At 40.0% G+C, this 22,081-nt stretch overlaps 1 protein-coding gene across 11 annotated transcripts in view; it reads left to right on the plus strand.

Moving 5' to 3' along the window:
* The first annotated feature begins 3,391 nt into the window (after positions 1–3,391).
* LOC101852366 (armadillo repeat-containing protein 8) overlaps positions 3,392–22,081 on the plus strand; it is a 35,047-nt gene continuing 16,357 nt past the window's right edge. For 2 of the 11 annotated variants that reach the window (XM_013089636.2, XM_013089639.2), the window contains exons 1-13: positions 3,741–4,452; positions 5,208–5,323; positions 6,980–7,051; positions 7,993–8,135; positions 9,225–9,322; positions 12,967–13,071; positions 14,378–14,531; positions 15,258–15,397; positions 16,170–16,370; positions 16,750–16,836; positions 17,682–17,846; positions 19,260–19,316; positions 21,062–21,160. In XM_013089636.2, coding sequence (XP_012945090.1) covers positions 4,405–4,452; positions 5,208–5,323; positions 6,980–7,051; positions 7,993–8,135; positions 9,225–9,322; positions 12,967–13,071; positions 14,378–14,531; positions 15,258–15,397; positions 16,170–16,370; positions 16,750–16,836; positions 17,682–17,846; positions 19,260–19,316; positions 21,062–21,160 — 1,485 coding nt within the window. In that variant the 5' untranslated portion in view covers positions 3,741–4,404. Of the gene's footprint in view, positions 3,609–3,740; positions 4,453–5,207; positions 5,324–6,979; positions 7,052–7,992; positions 8,136–9,224; positions 9,323–12,966; positions 13,072–14,377; positions 14,532–15,257; positions 15,398–16,169; positions 16,371–16,749; positions 16,837–17,681; positions 17,847–19,259; positions 19,317–21,061; positions 21,161–22,081 lie in introns of those variants that run through there. The other 9 variants (XM_013089642.2, XM_013089643.2, XM_035973106.1 and 6 more) reach the window with 8 other exon arrangements.

The following is a 22,081-nucleotide window of genomic DNA, read 5'->3' on the forward strand; positions in this document are numbered from 1 at the left end:
ACTCTCTCTCTCTCTCTCTCTCTCTCTCTCTCTCTCTCTCTCTCTCTCTCTCCCTGTCTCCCCTCCCGGGTGGCTACCGAAGCTTTTATAAAGACCAGCAAGGGTCAAGGGATTTTACCTATTTAACGTGGGTAATTCGCGGGACCGTCGAGATTTTTTTCACCGTCACGCAAAAGGCTAGGAGGACTTACATCTTACCTACCCAAAGGTCAGGAGTAAAGACAGCAGTAAGATAAGGAGTCTGAATTAGTAGCAGAAGAAAGAATCAGGTTAGAGATCCGAGGAGCCCAGAGAAAGTCACATGTACGTGTATATGCGTGGGGGGGGGGGGGTTGCAGTAAGTCCAGATGACAGGAGATGACAGAACACGCACTGCATTGGAACACATACACTGGATGACTCAAATTGTTACTAAATGTTCAGGGAGAAATGAAAAGGCAAAATGTGAAGTAAAGAAAAAAAGAGCGTGTTTTTTTTTAATTATTGTTTTGACAGTATACTTACATGTCATGTATAAATAAATATAAGCTTAACTTACTAGTTCGTGTACTAGCTAGTAAACCTGGCTGGGCAAGGTCTGTCAAATTTTAGATTTTTTAAAGTGAGCCTTTTAATTTATGAGACTCAAATGCAATATAGGCACACTGTGAACTGACAAAAGGGAATTTTAAGAATACATGAATCTGGCAGTGTCGGGGCGCCATTGGAGCAATTGGTGCAAGCGTTCCACCTAATCCTGGCCTTCACCCCCCCCCTTTCTAATTGTTCTAAACCAATCAGTGCTCTAGATCTACATTAGGGCTACTACTACATCCTTGTGATCCGTCACCCGCTGGCTGCACCAGTGATGAGACAGACAGCGAGGATGCTTTTTTATGCTCGTCGCACCGCTTGCGGTTGTGTCTGCAGGGAGCAAGCAAAATCTTTGCACCAAAGTTATTTTTGTCACTGTAGAGAAATCTAGCCATCGTTCTTCCCGCACAAGAAGAAAGGTGCATGAAACTGCTCTTCGCCGCACCAAGTTTGTGCAAGCTAAAAATGTGATCCAAGTTTCCACTAGCCTATCTACTCCAATAGTAGTCTACGGTAACTCAATGAAGAATGAGTATTGGAACTGTTGTCTCCCTCTATTGTGTAGCAAGTCCTGGTCTTGCACGAAGTAATTAGGATTATTTAATATAAAGTCTTCTCAGATTGTGAGCATAGTGAGTTGTTAGCATTGTTTCACTTAATTGCAGCTTTTAGGCGGTTTCATCTAGAAACAGTTATAAACATCGATAGATGTAGATCTAGATTACGGAATATCATGCAGATTCAAATTGACCTTTTTCTGGAAATCTTAATAGTAGCTAGTAAGTATATTACCCATTTGCTCACTTTCCAATTATGCACCACCTAGTCTGCAACCTACGCGACACCACTGGAATCTGGTGTCTAGAATTATATTAATCTACAAGTGCCAGTGCCGCTCATTGACACGGCGTCAGAGAGAGACTCGGAGACGGTGGCAGAGGAGATAATTTACAATTTGACAGCTTTATATGTTGGCCTATATTAAATACTACACACTTGCTAGGCTACAGCTGCCTATATATTTGAATTTGGAGGCATATTTTTCATCGACAAGTACACAAGGAGGAACAAACTATTGAGGCATGAGAATGTAAAATGTAAAGCATTGCAGGTGTACAAAATATTTTCCAGTTTAAAACAGCCACAGCCCACAGAAAATTTTAATAATTTACGGCGGCTGCGCGCTTCGAGATTAATTAATGATATATCGCAATTCTTGCTTGTAGTGTGTGTATCGAGAGAGAGAGAGAGAGAGAGAGAGAGAGAGAGAGAGAGAGAGAGAGAGAGAGAGAGAGAGAGAGGGGGGGGGGCTTTCTTTTCTTGTATTAAGTCAGAGCTGTTAAAGTACTTTTTAAAACGTACTTAAGTACACATTTCACTGAAATTTTCAGTACAATCTAAAAAATGTACTTAAGTACAGTAAAAGTAAAAGTACTTTCCTGTAAAATGTACTGGGGTACAAGTACTTTAAAAAAAAGTACATTTTGAGTACTTTCTGCTAATATGCTATAACACTTCAGCGCTAATGCTAAACATCATATTAAATAACATATCCAGTATATTTGACAAATTAGGCTATTTATTACTAAAAATGTAAACAGTATACAGAGCATTTGATTATCGTATATACATGTACAATGAACGAAGTTGGAAATGAGTTTCAGTTTCAATTGATTATAGTGGTAATTAGACAGATTTTGGTCACACTGTGTAGTCCACGGCGCCCACGGCAAACCAAATACAATAGTTTCTTAGAGTCTAGTAAGTGTAGTGTAACCAAAGATTCTCTACTACAGTAGTCTCCGCCTAAGATCCCAGTGCTCGGAAGCAAGGAATATAATGGGATCTTAGCCGATGAAGCCAAGGAAGAATCTACAGTGACCCATGAACTGACATGACCCCTGGGTGGATTTATGACATATTATGGCAAGCAAAGAGTGGTCAACCTTGATGACCAATCACAGTGGCATGAGCCTATCGTGAGTCTTGAGATCTTTATCTACGCTTATCCATTTGCCCCTCCCTTCCACCTGTCCAACAATTTTAGCTTTCCATCTCTGATTGTAAGTTTAGGTTTAGGGCCCCCCCCAAAAAAAAACAACAACAAAAAAACAACAACAACAACAACAAAACAACAACAACAACAAACAACAACAAACAAACAAAAACAAACAAACAAACAAACAAAAACAAAAAAACCCGCCTATGTCGTTACGCACCATTACGTTGTGACCACACCAAATTAAAATTCAGGCTGTCTCGCAAATTCAGGAATAGAGAAAAACTGCTTTCAACGGCCAGGGAAGAGTTCAGTTTGATGTGATCCCGCCTGGAGCGAACTTGTAAGCCCTACCCACCTAGTGAGTGATGTAAGTTTAGGTGGTGAGCTCAGATGCGAGGGCGATGTTCGGGGAAAAGAAACGCACCGGTCAGTTCACACCTTGGTGTGATCCCGTCTGGAGCACACACTGTACCGTTTCATGGAGTGCTTGTGATCACATTCACGATAGTGGCTGATCTTTGACGCGACGGGCCGTTCTTTGATCTCAACTTTTAACTCTTGGTCGATCGGCTGTGCCCGCCCGGGTGTTTGTTCCGTAAATTATGATCAGAAATGCCGGCACTTACCCTTTCATTAAGCTTCAAAAGTACTCAAAATGTACTTTAAAAATACTCAAAAGTACTTTATAAAAAGTATCGGAGCACAGTAAAAGTACTGGTTTAAAAAATGTACCAGAGTACAGTAAAAGTACCGAAAATTGTAACGTAAGTACTTGTACTCCGTTACAATCAGCTCTGTTAAAAGTTCAAAGCTCAGCAAGGAATAGCAAAACTAGTGTCTATCATATCGTGCACTATAGTTATGGACCCAGCTGTGGCTTCACTTTAAGTTAAAAGCAGAGAAGTGGTTTTGTTTGTTTCATTTTGGTTTTGTTTTACCAGTAGATCTAGTAGAAGTCTGAGAGCAGGAAGGGACAATGTGGCTGCAATTTGTTTGTTTGTTTGTTTTTCAGACGTGGCAGCTTCCTTTTTAGGTAGGTTACTCATTATCTCTCTCCTTTCTATAGCCTAGTATTATAATATAGGCTAGGCCAAGGAGTTTTAGTTCTAATAAGCTCCTTGGGCTAGGCCAAGCCAAGATCTAGGCCCTTTGATGGTCACTTGACAAAGCTAGTCAAGGCTACAACATTAAATATGCACTTGGCCAATGACAACGAATGTACAAAGACGAATGAACAAATCCTTATTATATAATTGTTTGGTTAATTTGGCCGGGGTTAACCAGTAAACACGATACAAAAACATTAGTAGTCTCTGTACAAAGAAAAAGAGAAGTAGGCTCTGTCTGTTAATTGTTTTGTCGAATACGTCTGGGCTAGTCACTCCACATTTTTGCTATTACACACAAACATTGCATTCTATACCAGTTTGGATATGATACAAATCAAGTACACAAGAAAAATAAGTATCATTAAACAGTCTTGTCCAACATACTCACAAACAGATGGATACGCCAGAGTACTTATTTATTTGACAAAATTAATTTGTTTTACCTTTCAACCTTTATACTTTCGATTTTTTTGTAATGATATGGCAAGTGTATTTCGAGCTATGTGAGGGGTAGAATATCTGGCACATGGAACAAAGGAAGGAAAGTAATGAAAAATAACAACACGGTCCGACAAATAGACTGGACCTCAGTAGAACAGAGCGACAAAAGCAAGTCTCGCCTGCAAAAGCCGTGGTCTTGATTACAGTTCAGCTCAGAGGATGATAATCAACCTATGACCGATGTTGTAAATTTGTTGCTCTGACAATCCAAGCTCATTTATGCCTACCGGGTTCAGAAGAGATAGCCCAAGTTCAGTCGCCATCATGGTAAGCCATCGACATCGTCGTAATGTTACTGCTGCTCTCACAGAGAGACAGACGACTGAGAGTCATCTTGTTCAGTTATGTCTGAGGATATGTTTTAGCCTTCTAGATCTAGATCTAGCTGCAATAAACACACATGATGAATGACACTGACATTTTTAGAGGGGTGTGGGGTGTGGAGAGGTTTTATTTTTGTTTCTTTAGCCTAGATTCTAGAAGAGATCTAGAATCTAGATCTACATGAAGGATTTTAGTGTTTGACTTTAGGAGGGATGACTTCTCGCAGTACCTGCCTTTTGAAAGCATTTTCAAATGTATAATAGTCCGGGAACCTTGCCCCAACCACAACTGAAGTATGTGAATATTCAGACTTTTAAATATCACTGAATCTTGATCTGGATATTAGATCTAGATCTAGCTCTAGGAATTGAATTCGATGCAAAAAATTGTGTTGTCGATATTCAGTAGATCTAGATTCTAGATCTAGATCTAGGTCTAGCTGCCTTTGCTTCCTCACACTCAGTGTAAAACAGAAACTAGGTGTAGGGTGAAGGTGAAAACGAAGAACAGAAAAAAGAACAAATTGCGAATGCGTCATTTGCATGTATTATTGCGTTTGTTATTTTGCACCCAAAGTTTGGGGGCATAGAGTAACATCAGGTAACACAAAAGACCAGATGAAGATGGTAAGACAATTATATAGATTTGTAGAATGTAGATATCAAATTTGCAATGGATTTTCTTTGTCTACTTTTCAGGAGGTAGACATGGACTCTCGGCCTGTCTTTGTGGACTCACAGCTGCTGTCCCGCCGAGCGTACATCGCAACCCTGCTGAACGATGAAGTGTCAGATGAGTGGCCGTCTGCCATCTTGTAAGGCTACATTATTTGTCTTGTGCACAACTCTATGTACACAGTTGAACCTGTCCAAGAAAACCTATCTTAATGGAATCTCCATACCTGCTCCCCGCATAATAGATACCTCTGTAATAATATAAAATTTAGTTTATTTAGATGGGAACATGTTTAACCCAGGAAAGTCAAAAGAAACTGGTTCCCTTTGACTTTGAGGGATTTTAATCTACTCAGGAAATGTTTTGCTGGCTCAGTCAGGATTTGAAACAGAACTCTTAAGTTTGGTTCCATCGCCTCTAGAATTTTTACAACATGCGGCCAGGCAAGGAAGGGGGCAAGGGATGCAGTTTGGTGGTAGCCCTGAGTACTCAGTGCTACAAATGATTAGGATTGTGTGGGTTGAAATCTCATCACTGTTAGTGAAGAAAGTGTTGGAGTGGTGCTACCTTACAGAACTTTCCAGAGTAGTCAGAGGTGTAAAAATAATTTGTGGGTGGTTGGCGGGTGCTGTGGTGTGGTTTGCTTCTTCTTTCCTATGAAACATCTATCGTCCTTATCTCCCCTTCTTCTTTTTTATGTCTGTTACTCTCTTGTGACACCTCTAATCTTCTGGCACTCATATGGCCTTATGCAGTTGCGAGCGCTGTAAAACCTCACTAAACAACTAAACAAAAATAATTTGACACACTGCCTGCTACCCTGATGGCAGGACAAGCTGAGAAAAAAGTTCCTTGAATCATTACTACAATTAAGGGGGGTGGGTGATTGGTTGGTTGTGCTTATTACATATAAATTTTAATGGATAGAGAGGCTTAGGGTGGAAGCAAAGGAGTTATTCAATGGTTTCTATTTTTAATTGGTCTGACAATGGTCCTATGAGATGCAATCACCGATGGCAATAGATAAGAGAACTAAGGCTGACACATAGGGTTTTGAATTTTGTTTTGATTGTTGCAGAAAATAAAAGCTTTAAAAAAAAATTCAGATTTAAGCAGAACATTCTCCATGCTAAATCCTGATTCTGCAACAGGTGTCTTTGAATTTCAGAGACTTTTGTAATGAAAAAGCTTTTGAGAATGTGCAGAAGTCAAGAAAGATTTGTATAAATATAAATAAACAAATGAAGTTTGAGTATAATTTGAAACATTTTAAGTTTGCCAGTCTAAGCTGCTTTTTGCTGAAAGCTAGTTTCTTTTAATGTTTAAAAGGAAATACGATTATTATGATTTAATCGCAATTGCTTTGTTGTTTTCTGTTGTGTTTTTTTTTGCTTGCTCAGCATCACTGTCAATAGGTACCAAAGCACAAGAACAGTACCATGATATTTGATGGAAGAAAAAGTACTCACTGTGGGTGGTTGGCGGGTACTCTGGTGTGGTTTGCTCCTTCTTTCCTATCAAACATCCATCGTCCTTATCTCCCCTTCTTCTTTTTTATGTTTGTTACTCTTTTGTAACACCTCTAATCTTCTGGCGCTCATATGACTTTATGCAGTTGGAAGCGCCGTAAAACCTCTACTAAAACAAAAAGTACTCACTCGTAATAATTCAGGTTTATGTTGCGAGAGGAGTAGAGATATAAAATTCAGAAATTCGGAAACTGAATGAAAGATTATTTGTCGCCGCTTTTCACTATGACCTGGTTTTCAACTAATTAAATTTTTCCCTTGTCTAGACAACTCAAGAATGATGTGATCGGCAGTAACAACGAGAAAGACATTTCTATGCGGCATGGACTGGTTCCCAGGTAGGCCACGCATTTGTGTTTAACTTATGTGATTGGTGTTTTCTTTTGTTATTTTTCCTTGGGTAGACTGGATCGAAGGGTTAAATAGGGCAAAGGAAGGTGCTAACAGGACAGAGCAATTAAATTCCTTAGTGAACATGTCACTCAGAAGCTATTTTCTGAATTTGAATTTAGGCTGTCAGCTTTCTCTACTCAAAGATTTTGTACCTCTCTGTAATGTTTGATTTTAAAATCTATCTATGGAAAGTGCATTTGTGCTGCCTGTTTCTGAGGTTAAAGGTGTATGAAAAATGATTACCAATGATCTTTGATAGATGGTAGATTGCAGTTTAGTTTGCAATTTCCTAAGGGTTGCCAATTATGGGTGGAGTTGTTTTGCTTTTGTTTCTTTTGGGCAGGAGGAGGGGAGGACGAGCGGAGGGTTTTTTTTGTCTTGATCATAAGTTTGAAAGTCTTAGTTTATGCTGAATGGGGAGACAAATGCATGCCTGTGGTTGAGTGGTTAAAGTTTAGGCGTTGGTAGTTGGCGGGTTCTCTGGTGTGGTTTGCTTCTTCTTTTGTATGTTTGTCACACTCTTGTGACCCTCTATTTCCGGGGTGCCTTGATAGTCAAAGCAGACCTTGTGCTGTTGAAGCTAGAGAGGTGAGCAGAGTAAGTCTGATTTCCTGTAAAGACTTCTCTGTTGACACCCACCCCTTGGCACTCATACGACCTTATAAATGCAGTTGCCGTTGCGAGCGCGGCAAAGCCCTCTACTAAAAAAAGCAACCAAAAAAACATCTGTTGTCCTTATCTCTCCTCCTTCTTTTTATGTTTGTTACTCTCTTGTAACACCTCTAATATTCGGCACTTATATGACCTATTGTGTAACAAGTGCCGTAAAACACTTACTACTAAAGTTAAGATGGAATCTTATTTTTTTTGGTTTATTTTGTGACAGACTGCTGAAGTGGCTGGAGACGGAGTATGGTGGGCCTCACTTCCAGACGGAGGTGGCCGTTGTGCTGGGCAGTATGGCCATGGGCAAGGCAAACACCACAGAGTTCCTGATGGAGAACAAGGCTGTGCCGATAGTGCTGAAGTGTGAGTTACTCGCGACCTCATTGCTTTCTTGTTGTATCTCTTTTTTTTTTTTAACAGTAAAAGTATGACTTTTTCGCTCTTTGTTATGAACTGTTTTCACTGGTATTAAAAATGAAGGTACGGCAAAGAAGCACTGAGGTCACGTACTGTATGACTCATGTTACTATATGAGCATGGTCTATTGTTGCCACGAGGTCTTCCAACAGTTTATCACGAGGAAGTTCATTCAAATGGATTTTTTGAGGTTCTGATTATGAATGAACAGTAAAGCAAAAATTTATATATGTGCCCCCACATGATAGCATCAAGCGCTTGCCTTGTCAGTTTTTTGGTATATATGGAGTTATTGGTATCATCTTCAAGCTTGTTTGTTTGTCTTGCGTTGGATGAAAAAAAAAGATAACCATCTATCTTGAATATTTGCAGGGTCAGCAGAGACGCCAATCAATAAGAAGCAGATACGCAAAAAATTATTTTTAAAAACAAACGAAAAAAAATAATTCTAGGTTGCGGTAGAAAAGTATAATTAGTCTTTTAGTCTGACTTGTACGGGGTTACAACCAATATTAGTACTCGCACAGTAACATACAATGGTCCCATCGATACCGGTATCGAAAAAACAAGAAAGCCCTTTTTTGTAATGCAGTTCTAGTTTATTGACCATATGGTCACATGGTATCAAATATATCTCATCTGGAGCTGGATTATCTGTGCCTTTGTGTACTTCGGCTGTATCAACTTCCGCGCGGGTCATATTGTGCGATTCTTTCTCTGATTGATACTTTGTTGTGGTAAGAATTTTTATGCCAAAATAAGAATTTTTAGTGCTTGATATAATAATATTTTAAAAAAATATTTCAGAGGTTGGCGTCTCTGGGTCAGAAGTCTTCCTCCTAAATGTTTTAAAGTGTTTCAATGGGATCATTAGTATACTTACATTTATAAAAAGTTGTTTTTTTTTCTTGAAGACTGGTATCTATCAAATATTGGGCTTAGCTCAGTTGGCCCATACAGCTTCTTGTCTTATGTAGTATTACCGAGATGTTTTACTAATGTTATGCTTCATGTCACTGTGGGTTTCCCTTCCAGCTCTCACCAACATCAGTCGCATGTACACTGAGGGCCTGGTACGTTGCCTGAGGTACATATTTAAGCACAGTGCTGCACACAGCGACTACCTGTTTGAGGTGAGCATTAGTACTAGCTTCTCACTTTTTATATTAGCTCCATCTATCTAGAAGTCTTTGCCACAACAGTCGAGGGATACAAAGCCAGAGGAGCGGGTGGTTGGTGGGTGCTTCTTGTTTCCGATCAAACATCTATTGTCCTGATCTCTCATCGTTCTTTTTTTATGCTTGTTACTCCCTCTAATCTTCAGCACTTATATGATCTTATGTTTCAAGTGCTATACTGTTACTGAAACTAAACTTAACAGATGATGTACCTTATACGAGGATTTTCTTTCAGTTTTTTCAAGTGATATAAGCTAATTATGGTCTAATTAGGAGAATTATGATGGAATTTTTGAAGTTTCATAGAAAATTTTGATGTTGTGGCAGCCATATTGCTGTAACATGCGTTTTCCACAGAACAAATTGGAATTTAAGCCTCAAACTTGACACACAAATACACAAAACCATTATCTGTGATCATAGGTAAGGATTTTTTTGTAACATAAAAATAAAAATAAAAAATCTGTACATCAGCGGGCGACTTCTGAAAAAAAACGGTACGATGGCAAAAAATCCGGAATATTGAAAAAAATAATCTATATTTCGAAAAATCCTTGCCTGGGATCACAAAACAGACTATGCAGCACCTTTTTGCCAAATTCCAAGCTTGTAGCTCAGATAGTTCCAGATAAACGCTTGCCACCGCATGGTCACTGTAAAAAAGTCATTTTTGAGAAAAATGCACAAAAATGATTTGGAAGCATCAAAGTTGGAAAAGCGTTGTTTATAAAACAATAAATTTGATATTTTTAAAAAAGTTGGCCCATTTCTCTAACGTATTTAATGGAATTGATCAGGTTGTTGGTTCATTTCCTTTTGAAGCTAGCATTCAACAACAAATGCTCACAACTACCTTAATAAAAAATCAGCTCTGCCCTTGACCAGTTACAAACAAATCAGTACAATTGTTGAGTAAAACAGTCCAAATTACACACACACACACATACACACAAAAGACAAAAAACAAAGAAACACACACTTACATGCACTTTGAGTGTATGTGTGTGTGTGTACGTGCACGCGCGCACTTGTGTAGCAATGCCCACCGAGCGCGTTTTGTTCTGCCGATTTTTGGCCCCCGCCACGGGGGTGTTTGGTGGGACGAACTAACGGAAAGGTTGTTGTCTTCAACTCGCTCTCACGCCGCTTCTCGTGAATGGATATTAATGTAACTTGGCAGCCAATCAGAAAAGAGGTCAATCTCGTAGTATGCAGTTTGACAACATTGTACCCATCCAAGAAGCAATTGAAAACGTTTCCGAAAATGATTGATGTGGTGCACTTTGAAGATTTTTCGGAACTGTGATTTGTTAAACTGACTGATACGTTGTACACCATTTTTCTTTATTCCCTTTAAATTTCATGCTTCTGTGTTTAGCAGTTTTTGCGTAATCTTTAAAAATGTGGGAGTAACTACGGGAAAAGCGGCATTGCCATTTGCGCGTGCTGGGTGAACGACCGGCGGCCTGGAAATTTCCACTGAGTGACGTCATCAGCCATCGGTCGCCTCGGGCGCTACAAACGAGACTCCGCTTATGTGACCCGGAAAGGGGGGGAAGGATACTTGAAAACTAAACGGGGGCCTTGATTACTTGCATTTTAGTCACAAAACAATAGATGTAGTCATTTTTATTTGCTTGATTGCATGAGAGAAGAATAGAAACAGAAAAGTAAACATATTGAGAAGTGGTATGGCATTGTGTTTGCGTTATGAAAGCCTATTTCCCCCCTCTTGGGAAAGCACACACTTGCACTCGTTCTGTGTGCTCTGTTTGGAAAAGGGAGGCATTAAGATTGTTATTAAAGAGTATGGTACTTATTTAGTCCAGTCTGGGAAGATAGTCCCGTTTGTACATTGTTATCGTTACACGTGCGTGCGTGACTGTGCGCACGTGCATGTGTGTCTGTGTGCGTGCGTGAGAGAGAGAGAGAAAGAGAGGGAGAGAGAGAGAGAGGGAGAGACAGAGAGAGAGAGAGACAGAGAGAGAGAGAAGGGGGAGGGTATAAATATGTTACATTTATAGTACGAGTTGTAGCCTGCACATGCGAAATATTCCCATGACTTGTAAACTATATAATCAAAACGCATCTTAATCTACCACACAATAGGACACTGTCCAACAATGGACATACACAGAGACGATCTTATTTTCTACAACAAAGTATGCATGCTTTTACTAGTAGAGAACTGGATTTATTAGACTAATAATTCCAGCTCTCTACTTACATTTTTGTAACAAATTGATCCAGAGCATTGCTTGGCAAGGAGGAACCTTTTATGTTGCCAAGTTTCATTCAAATATCATGACTTTGGGAGAAGATATGACTGATAATCTTTGTAAATCTGTAAAGAATGCCACTTTTTTACCTGTTAATGTCTTTACAACTCAAAAGTATGATAGATATTAAAAACCTGACAGCATGACTAGATTCTGCATTAAAAACTGTACTAGATTGCTAAGTTTCATTTACATACTCCTAGAAATAGGTGAGCTATGATAAATAGTGTCTCAAAACGCACCGAATATCGCCACATTTTTACCAATAAACGTCTTCATAACTCAAAAACTAGGATAGCTATGAAAAATCTGAAAGCAGGACTAGATTCTGTACTAGAAAATGTACTAGGTTGCCAAGTTTCATTTAAATACTCCGAGAAATGAGCAAGTTATGACGAATATTGAATATTGTCTCAAAACTCACCAAAGAACGTCCCATATTTTGGGGTTTTTTCATTTTATAAAAGTGTACCAAAAATTAATTGATTAAAAAATCCGTAACTTTTTTGTTTATTGATGGATTTTAAAAATTCAAAAAGTTCCATTCTCTGTGGAGATACAGCTACAAAATGCACCTATTTGCAAACACTTTCTGACCAAAAAAAGGTTTTTCGTGGTCATTGCTAACTTGTGTGTGTTTGCCATGTATCCCTATTCTGGAGAAATTCAAACAAATGCTTTTTGCTCCCTCCACTGGGCTCCTGACTCTTTCTGCAGCCTTTCTACTTCTACTCCTTGGCTCCTTTTTATTGCTGTCTTTCAGCAACACCCCTGATCTTCTGGTAGGAAAAATCTACACATAGCCTTCTCGGACAAGGGCGAAAAATCTCGGAGGTCCTGTTTGCAAGTTGCACATGGTAAAGATCCTTGGTGGTCCAAAATCGATAAGAGTAGGCTTCGGCCGCCACCCAGGCAAAATTCAATTGAAAATCTTTGGTGTGTCCAGCGCTCTCATATGAACTTATGCAGTTGCGGGCGCCGTAAAACACTTACCAAAAAAACCCTCAACAAAATACCCCCAAATGCTTTCATTAAAAAATCGCCAAAGACAGTTCTTCTGTCAAAGTTTGTTCTTCTTATTCATAGTACTCTTATGTTCATATTGTGATGTGTTCATCTTCATTGATTGTGCTCTGACAGTAAAAATGTCTGTTAATTTCATTAGAAGGGCATGATAACTACTGAAACTATATGACATATGAAATCTATCGCTTGCTTCTTCCAGGAAAATTGGCACTCTTAAATAACCTTAAATAACCAAATAGTGTTGATGGTGTGGATGTGAAAACCCATACACTTTCTTCTTTTTTACCTCCCCAGGAAAACCGTTTTGGAAACACGTACATCCCTCACCTGCTCAGTCTTCTGCCCGTGTCGCCCAAATGTCAGGAGCACATCATCACGGTCCTGGAGCGAGCGTGTCAGGTGCGGGCAGAACTTATTGATCTTGAAATTGGTTTCTACGATTTGACAGAATTGATTTTTCTAACAACTCCGACTTGACTGACTTTCTGCCATTTAATTTACGATCATGTGCTTTGACTCAAGACAAAGAGCAGCTTCTCTTGAAGAAGCTTTGTACAACTTAAAGTTCTATTTGCATTCATAGCGTTTAGTTAAGAAAGTCGAGTCTATTTTTGTGCATTATCCCAGCTGCTGGGAGCTGTGGCTTGTCATTTTGGAACAAAGTTTAGACAGCTAGCAGCGGGTCATATAGTTAATTCTGAAGGTCTAAGTGCACAATCCTCAGTGTTTTTCGTTTTGCACAGTAAAAAAAAGTGGGTGATTGACAGGTGCTCTGGTGTGATTCTGCTTCTTCTCTCCTTACCAGCATCTATTGCCCTCATCTCTCCCCCTTCTTTTCTTTATATGTTATTCTTTAGTAACGCCTCTAAGCTATTGCGGGAAGATGAAAAACCATTTTGTATAGCGACTTTACTATCAAGCACATCCTGATGGAATGTTTAGACTTTGGAGAAACCTGAAGGAAATATTTTAGGTGTACTAATTTAAAGAATTTGTTTTCCATCGATCATCCCGACAGTCTCGATTTTTGTAAAGGCCTTTGTTCTTTGTAAAGAGTGATTTTTAAAGAATAAAATTTACTCTTATTTTGCTAATTAATTTTTACAATGATACTTCTACCATTCCAGCTTGCAAAGTAAAACCAAGCTATGCCATGAACCAACGTGAAAGCAACCATAGAACTAAACACCTAACATGCGTCCCTTTTAAATTTCAACTTTCATGTTAACTGTACAGTGTGTACTTTTTCTACTGGCGTCTGATGGTGTAGCAGTTATGCGCTTTGCTGTTGCTGGCAGAAGACCGGATTTCGATTCTTATGTTGGGATAATTTTTTATCTTGTCCTTTCTGCTGGGATGTTCTTTCCCTCTAAGTTCGGGTTGGCCTTGACAGTGGGTGGTTGGAGGGTGCTCTGGTGTGGTTTGCTCCTTCTTTCCTATCAAACATCTATCGTCCTGGTCTCTTCTCCTTCTTTTTTGTGTTTGTTACTATCTTGCAACGCCTCTTATCTTCGGCCTTTATATGACCTTATTGTGTTGCAAGTGCTGTAATACTCTTACTAAAATTTTAAAACTGGCCCTGACAGGCAGGGTCAAAGTCGGTCTTTGAAATGATCAAAATTATGTTGATAGGAGCGCAAAACCATGTACATTAAAAACCAAAAAGAAAATCAATGTTTTCTAGTGTCCTCAATGTTTCCTACAGACGAAGGAGCACCAGCAAGTGTTGCTGGAGAGTGGAGCGGTGAGCGTTCTGGCGCCGATGCTGTGGGGACCGTACCACATCCAGATGCCCACCTTGTTGTGTTTTGGGAAGCTCTGTTATAAAAACCCAGATGTCTGTGCAGCAGTTATCAAAGGTATGCATGCTCTGGTGTGGTTTGCTCCTTCTTTCCTGTCAGACAAGTATCATCTTTATCTCCCCTCCTTCTTTTTTGTGTTTGTTACTCTCTTATAATACCTCTAATCTTCTGCATTTATATGGCCTAATTGTGTCGCAAATGCCATAAAGCGCTTACTAAAAAAAAAAGTCTGTTGGCATCTGTTCTCATAGGTTTGTTATAGCTGATGGGTGATTGGCAGGTGCTATGGTGTGGTGTGCTTATATTTTTTCCTGTCAAACATCTCTCATCCTTATCTCTCCTTATTCTCTTCTTTGTATGTTACTCTCTTGTAACACCTCTAATCTTCGTCACTTATATAATGTATTTGTGTTGAAAGTGTTTAAAAACTCTATACAATGTCCCCTTCGTGTTTGTGAACGCACTTCTCAATTACTTTACCCATGGTTGGTTCTAGGATGCTTCTAGTAAGTCTAACCTTATTTTTTAACCCTCTTTAATCTGTATCTATTGTCTTTAGCAGGTTGTTGATGGGTGCTCTAGTTTGGTCCGCACCATCTATTTCTTACTCGTGTTCCTATTTTTGTAGTCTGTTCTTGTTGAAATATGTGGGTGATTCGGAAGTGGTGGGATTTGCTCCTTCTTTCTTATCGAACATCTATGGTCCTTATCACTCCTCTTTTTATTTGTATGCTGCTTTTTAGTAACACCTGTAATATTTGGACTTATGTGATTGCTTTGCAGAGCACGACACCAAAGAAGCCTTTGTGAATCTCATGGCGAGAGACAAACCGTCGGAAATGCAGATTGAGGCAGCTAAAGTTTTGACCTACTTACACCGCGGTGGCGCTATACCATCATCAGATTTTGTCATCAGTAGGAAGGTGAACCGGACGACTGGCCAATTCTTATTTTAAAATACATTTTTCTTTTTATCAACTCCTCCATTACTGTGTAGATATATAATGCTCAGTGTTCTCCTAAATTGGTTAAATGACATAGGTTTCTCTGATAATTTATTGAGGATTTTTTAGATATAGTATTTGCAACTTGTGTAGTTGCCCATACATAATAAGGGGAATCATATTACGGCTTTGTTTTAACTTCTTTCGAAAGAACATTGTCTGTGGGTGGTTGGTGAGTGTTCTGGTGTGGTTTGCTCATTCTTTCCTATCAAACGTGTAGAGTGAGAAGGGGTCTTTTGGACAGGTGACCATTAGAGTAGGTTCGGCTGTATCTCTTTCTGAAATATTTTGATACAGCCTTAAGTAACATTTTTTAAGGGTTCGTGTGGTCTCCTTGAATTCAGGAGTCTTTGAAAACTTAAATGTTCATTCCAGGAAAAGTTGAATTTGAGGAACCTCCTAGAAAACTCCTGGAATTCGCCAGATCGGACATGAACAAAAGTTTTGTCGGATTGCTCTTGGCGCACCATTGAAAACGGCATAAGTTTCTCGACTGAATCTCCCTGAATTTTTAGAATTTTTCCATGATACCTCCTTGAAGTCTCCTTGAATTTGGTGGGGAGTTCCTTGCAGGAACCCTGATTATTTTTTTCCCTCAGAAGAATCAGTTTGTGTTCGAGAGGAAAGCTGGTAAAGCTTGTTCTCACTCTACTTTCTTTTCTTTATGAAAACGCAACATTTTTCTCAACAGACTCTGGGTACTCTGGTGCGTATGTGCAAGCGCGACCGCCCGCTAATGCAAAACGTTCACGCTGCCGAGACCCTGGCCTGCTTGATCGAGAAAGACGTGGGCCTCCAGGAGATAGCCAGCATCACCGACCACGTCATCAGCACACTGGCCAACTATCTGCAGTTCAAGGATGTGAAAAAGATGTCTGCCAACAGCAATCAGGTACATCTGTGTAGGCAGATGGTTGGAGGGTGCTCTGGAGTGGTTTGCTCCTTCTTTCGTATTATACATCTGTTGTCCTTATTTTTCCTCCTTTTTTGTGTTTGTTACTCTCTTGTAACACCTCCAATATTCGGCACTCATATGACCTACTTGTGTTGCAAGTGCCGTAAAACTCTTATTAAAACTAACAACTGTGTGGATTGTGTACTTTAGCTTTACCTCCTTGTATCTGCCTTTGCTGATCATGCTCATATGTTTACTGTAGTTATTTTCTCTTTTCTTGACATATTTTTAGTGAGTATTTTCCCCTGAACTTGTGACTTGAAAGACTTACATTTTTTCCCCTGTTGTTAATTGTTTAAAAAATTATTCGTTTCAGGAAGTTGATTGGGGCAGTGAGATGAAGAGAGCTGCTTTCCTGGCTTTTGCGTCCTTAACCGCTAATGACGAGGACATCCGGGAAAAGGTTTGTCTTTCTGAGACAATCAGCAGGAGATTTTTTGTCTTTGGATCATTAAATGGGGAGCTGGGAGTTTGAGGGAACTGTTGGTGTTGCCTGAGTCTTCCTTTGTCTCTGTGGTGTCTGTCTGTCTCCTTTGGTCTGTGTTATTTTCTGACTGTTGCGGTTTTTGTCTAGGGGGTTGACGAATGCTGTGGTGTGGTTTTCTCTGTCTTTTGTATCAAACATCTATCGTCCTTATCCCTCCTCCCTCTGTTCTTTATATGCTACTCTCCAGTAACACCTAGTCTTTGTCACTTATATGACTTATTTGTGTTGCAAGTAAGTAAAGCTCTTATTGAAACTAAACTAAATTTAAAAGTAATAATAAATAATACTGGGTGGTTGGCGGGTGCTCTGGTGTGGTTTGGTCCTTCTTTCCTACCAAACATCTATCGTCCTGATCTCTCCCTCATTCTTTTTTATGTTTGTTACTCTCTTGTAAAATCTCTAATCTCTGGCACGTACATGACCTTATTGTGTTGCAAGTGCTTTAAAACTCTTACTAAAACTAAAATAAATAATAAAACAACTGCCTTTTAAACATGGCCAGGGAATTCGAATCTCTAATATATCTAGATAAGTCATTCTTGAACAAGTCTTTTGAAAAATCTGAATATGTCTTGTTGTTGCAGTACCTTGTATTGATAAGTGTGAGCGGAAGATCATGGTCTGCTCCTTTAGTTTTAGTAAGATTTTTACGGCACTTGCGACACAATAAGGTCATATAAGTGCCGCTCCTTTCTCTGAAGGTGTTTGACATTGTCATTTCATTTTATGGAAAGTCATTTTGAAACCATTCTCCCATGTAGGTCATCAAACAGGACTGCTTCATCGAACAAGTCCAGGCGTCCTTGTTGTCGGACAACCAGCTCGAGGTCATCGCCAGTCTCAAGTGTCTGCACTCGTTGACCCGATCCGTGCAACAAATCCGAACCGTTCTGCACGACAGTTCTGTGTGGAAACCCATTGTAGATGTGAGTGCATGTGTTTTGAAAGAATAAGATCTGCTTGTGTCTCAGCCAGAAAGCTATGGCAAATAACATTGATTGTTGTAGACTTACAGTTTTGATATGATTAAAGTGAGTGACCCAAGTATTTTGAGAGAGGCCCTCTTTTACCCCTGGTGAGTTAAATTTTGAACTTATGTGGGGAAAACACCCAACAATGTTCCAAATCCAGTGAGCTGGGTTGTTTTTTTTCAAATGCAACATTGTCTTCGTGTTTTTCATGGAATGTAGATAGCTGAAATGTTTGAAGGTTTGGCTCATTCATAGCTGCAAAATGGATGGTTGGCGATTGCTCTGGTGTGGTTTGCTCCTTCTTTCCTTTCAAACATCTATCGTCCTTATCTCCCCTCCTTCTATTTTGTGTTTGTTACTCTCTAGTAACTCCTCTAATCTTCTGCACTTATATGACTTTATTGTGTTGTGAGTGCCGTAAAACTCTTATTAAAACTAAAATAGCTTCCAACCAGTACATAAAGAAAACATACTTTATATGATTTGCGGGTCTGAGTGCAGAAGTTTGTTTTCGTATATGAAACAGTGTATTGTTTTTAAGTAATGCTCCTCATGGACTTGCCGATGCTGAAGAAAACTTCTGAAGCTTCAAGACCAGATTAGCGAGTAACAATGAGAATAGAGCCCATTCGTCAATTGAAGAGATCTGGTGCTGAAGGTTTACTTTAAATTGCTTGAAATTATTGAATTCAGAAATGTGTCTGTAGAGGGTTTTGAGGGGGTTTTACTTGGCCAGTGCCCACTGTCTTGACCCCCTGGGTAGGTTGACTGGTTTTAGGTGTTGAAAAGTTGGCAGCTGTGTAGTCATTATCTCCTATAGGGTGGGCCTTAGGAGTCAATATTCCAGCATCTATGGTGTAGTGGTAAGGCACTTGGCCATTGCATGCAACAGACCTGAGTTCCATTCCTGAGTCGGGAGAAGTTTTATGAAGTGTCTTGGTTTTTATCCAAGTCACAGAGATTGGTGTACTGAAAAATGGGAAGACATAGCAAAACATCAAGAGGCCAGCTGGGGATAGGGAAAGGTGGAAAGTCTTTGTTCGTGGCAATACCCTGATGCTGAGTGAGAAGGGAAATAAAGATGATCTCGGCCTTTCTACTGTGATGTTGTATCCCTCTTAACCCTGGTTGGCCCATACAGACAGGATTCGGGACCTGCCTCCTAAATTTTAAAGATCCAAATTGCATCGATGGTGACATATAAAACACCTACATTGAAAAAAAAAAGCATTGAAAAATTTGTCTATATCCAGGTCAGTTTTTTTATACAGTACAAACCAAGGTACTGAAATAAAACGACTGGCCAGTGGTATTGTTTGTGTGGTAGACTCGGGCAGTACAAAAGTGTCTTGTATGTAACAATTGTAGATACTTTTTCAGGTATTTTCTTCGGCAAGCGAGGAGCTCCTAGGACTTGACAAAGAGGTGAGTGTTATGGTTTTTGGGCATACTCTGAGAGTGGGTGGTTGGTGGGTGTTATGGTGTGGTTTGGGTTAGCTCTTTCTTTCCTATCAAGCATCACTCGTCTTTGTCTCTCCCCCTTCTTTTCATTGTATGTTTCTTTCTGGTAGCACTTCCAGTCTTCAGCACTTATATGGCCTATTCGTGTTGCAGTTGCTGCAAAACTCTAACGGAAATTACTTAAGCTAAGCACTGATACTCTGAGAAAGTGGGTAGTTGGCAGATGCTCTGGTGTGGTTTTCTTCTTCTTTCCTATCAAACATCTATCGTCCTTATCTCCCCTTCTTCTTTTTTATGTTTGTTTAATGTTACTCTCTAGTAACACCTCTAAACTTCTGGCGCTCATATGACCTTATGCAGTTGCGAGCGCCGTAAAACCTCTACTAAAACTAAACTGAACTCTGAGAAAGCTTGTGTGAGTGGGCTTTTATTGCTGGCTTTTTCAGGTTTGTGAGGTTCACTTATGTCGTGGTGGTTGATAGTGAAGTTTGCGAGGAATTTAAACTTCATTTTTGAACATATGTAATTGGAATCTGTATTTAATATTTATGCACATTGTGTATCAAGGTATCGGGAATTTTTTTATGCAAAAAAAAAAGATTTTCATCAAATTTCGAGTTATTGAGCTTATTCTGGGCACCGAAGATGTGTAATCTGAACTGAGATATTCTTGTTATTTATATGTGCCAGTGGGTGGTTGGCGAGTGCCTTGGTGTGGTTTGCTCCTTTTCTCCCATCAAACATCTATCCTAATTTTCCTTGCTTTTTTGTGTTTGTTGCTCTCTTGTAACACCTCTAATCTTCGGCACATATATGACCTGTATTGCAAATATTGTAAAATTCTTGCTAAATAAAGCATTTATGTTTTAATACCTTTCCTTTTGCACTCATGAAAAGTTTCTCTTACTTGACTTGGGTGACAACCCCTTGTTGTACTTCGACTCTACTCCCAGTACTGTGCGGGTGGTTGGAGTGCGCCACTGGTAGGTCCTACTTCTTTACTTTCCCACTGTTGTTTCTGTCTGTCTGCCTTACTTTTTCAGAGCTCTAAATGACCATACCCCCGGGGCGGTGCCACTGACTGAAGTGTCTTTAGGCCATTCCCAAAGGGGGGACATTTCTCGTTCAAGCATAGTAGAATTGTAAATGGGCTGACTCATGTCACGCTCATAACTGTACCTGATCTACAACAGGGAACTGCAGCTTTTTCTTTCCTAATCATTACTATTGTCATTTTCCTTTACTTCTTTTGTATGTTTGTCATTCCCTTGTGACCTGCTATTTTGGGATGCCTTGATAGTCGAAGCATACCTTGTGCTTTTGAAGCTAGAGAGGTGAGCAGTCTTAAGTCTGATTCCCTGTAAAGACTTCTCTGTTGACACCCACCCCTTGGCGCTCATATGACCTTATGCAGTTGCAAGCGCCGTAAAACCCTCTGCTGTATGCTGCTGCTAAATGACCATTATTGTGTGGATGTGCTTCTTTGTACTCAAACAAATCCCATTACTGTTTTTGTTGCTACTTCCCTTATGTAGTTGGAGGGCACCACTTCAGTTTTATCCCTTCTGTTGTATGTCTGTCCATCTGTCTGTCTGTAGATCTGTCCGTCTGTCTTGTTTTTCCCTAGTAGTAAATTACCTTTATTGTGCTGATGTCTTTTTCCTGACCGAAACTCGGAACAAATTCGACTCGTACGTTTTCTCTTGCAGGTGGGTGCTCAGGGTGGGTCGCCAGAGACCCGCGAGAAAGTGCTGCTGGCGATTGGCTGTATGTGCAATCTGGCGCTGGAGTTTAGCCCCAGTAGAGAGGTGAGTCGGGGCATGGAATTCTTGATGTGTGTATGCGTATGTGTGACCCAAAATTCCTTAATGTGAAGAGTATGTGCGTGCACGTGTGCATATATGTGTGACCCCAAAATTCTTAATGTGTGTGTGTGTATGTGTAAAACCTAAATATTCTTGATGTGAACTGTGTAGGTGTTGGTGCATAACTGGAGAATTCTTAATGTTTGTGTGTGGGTGTGTGCATATTAACCGGACATTGCAATTGATTGGCTTCTTTTGTAATATGGTAGGGGTGTTTGCTATGCATGCTCATGGTGTGGGTTCAGTTCCTGTACAGGGAGGGGGGATATTTGGTCACTTTTAAGGAAAGCGGGCTAACCCAGGTTTTGGGGGTTTCCAGAAGTCTTGACCTACACCAGAAGTGGGCATTGCCGTACCTATAGGAGAAATTTGGTGTCATTGGTGTGTATATTTGTTTGGTTGAAGAGAGAACTCTTCTTTGTCTTTTAAGGAAACTGAACAAAGGTCCAAAAACTTTACCTTCGATTTTGTCAAAGCAGCATTTTTCGGGATAGCACCCTTGTGCTTAAAAGCAACCATTTTATGGAGTATTTCCCAGATTTTTCTTTGGATCAGCGGCCACACGGCGCAGGCAATCTTGAAGCAGCCTGCCTCTTAACTCATCTCAGTTTTATTTTTTGGGGGGCTTAAATTAAGACTTGTGCACTTGTTGACGGATTTGTTTCTTCTCTTACCCCCACCCCATTTTCTTGGTCTGTGTGTCTCTGTCTCTCCCTCCGCCCCCCTCTCTCTTTCTCTGTCTCTCTTGCTCTCTCTCTCTCTCTCTCTCCCTCAATACTCTTCATCCTCTCCTCCTCCTCTGTCTCTCTCTCTGTCTCTCTCTTTCTCTCTCTCTCTCTCTCTCTCTCTCTCTCTCTCTCTCTC

The sequence above is a fragment of the Aplysia californica genome, unplaced genomic scaffold, assembly GCF_000002075.1.
Source record: "Aplysia californica isolate F4 #8 unplaced genomic scaffold, AplCal3.0 scaffold01003, whole genome shotgun sequence".
Classification (NCBI taxonomy): Eukaryota; Metazoa; Mollusca; class Gastropoda; order Aplysiida; family Aplysiidae; genus Aplysia; species Aplysia californica.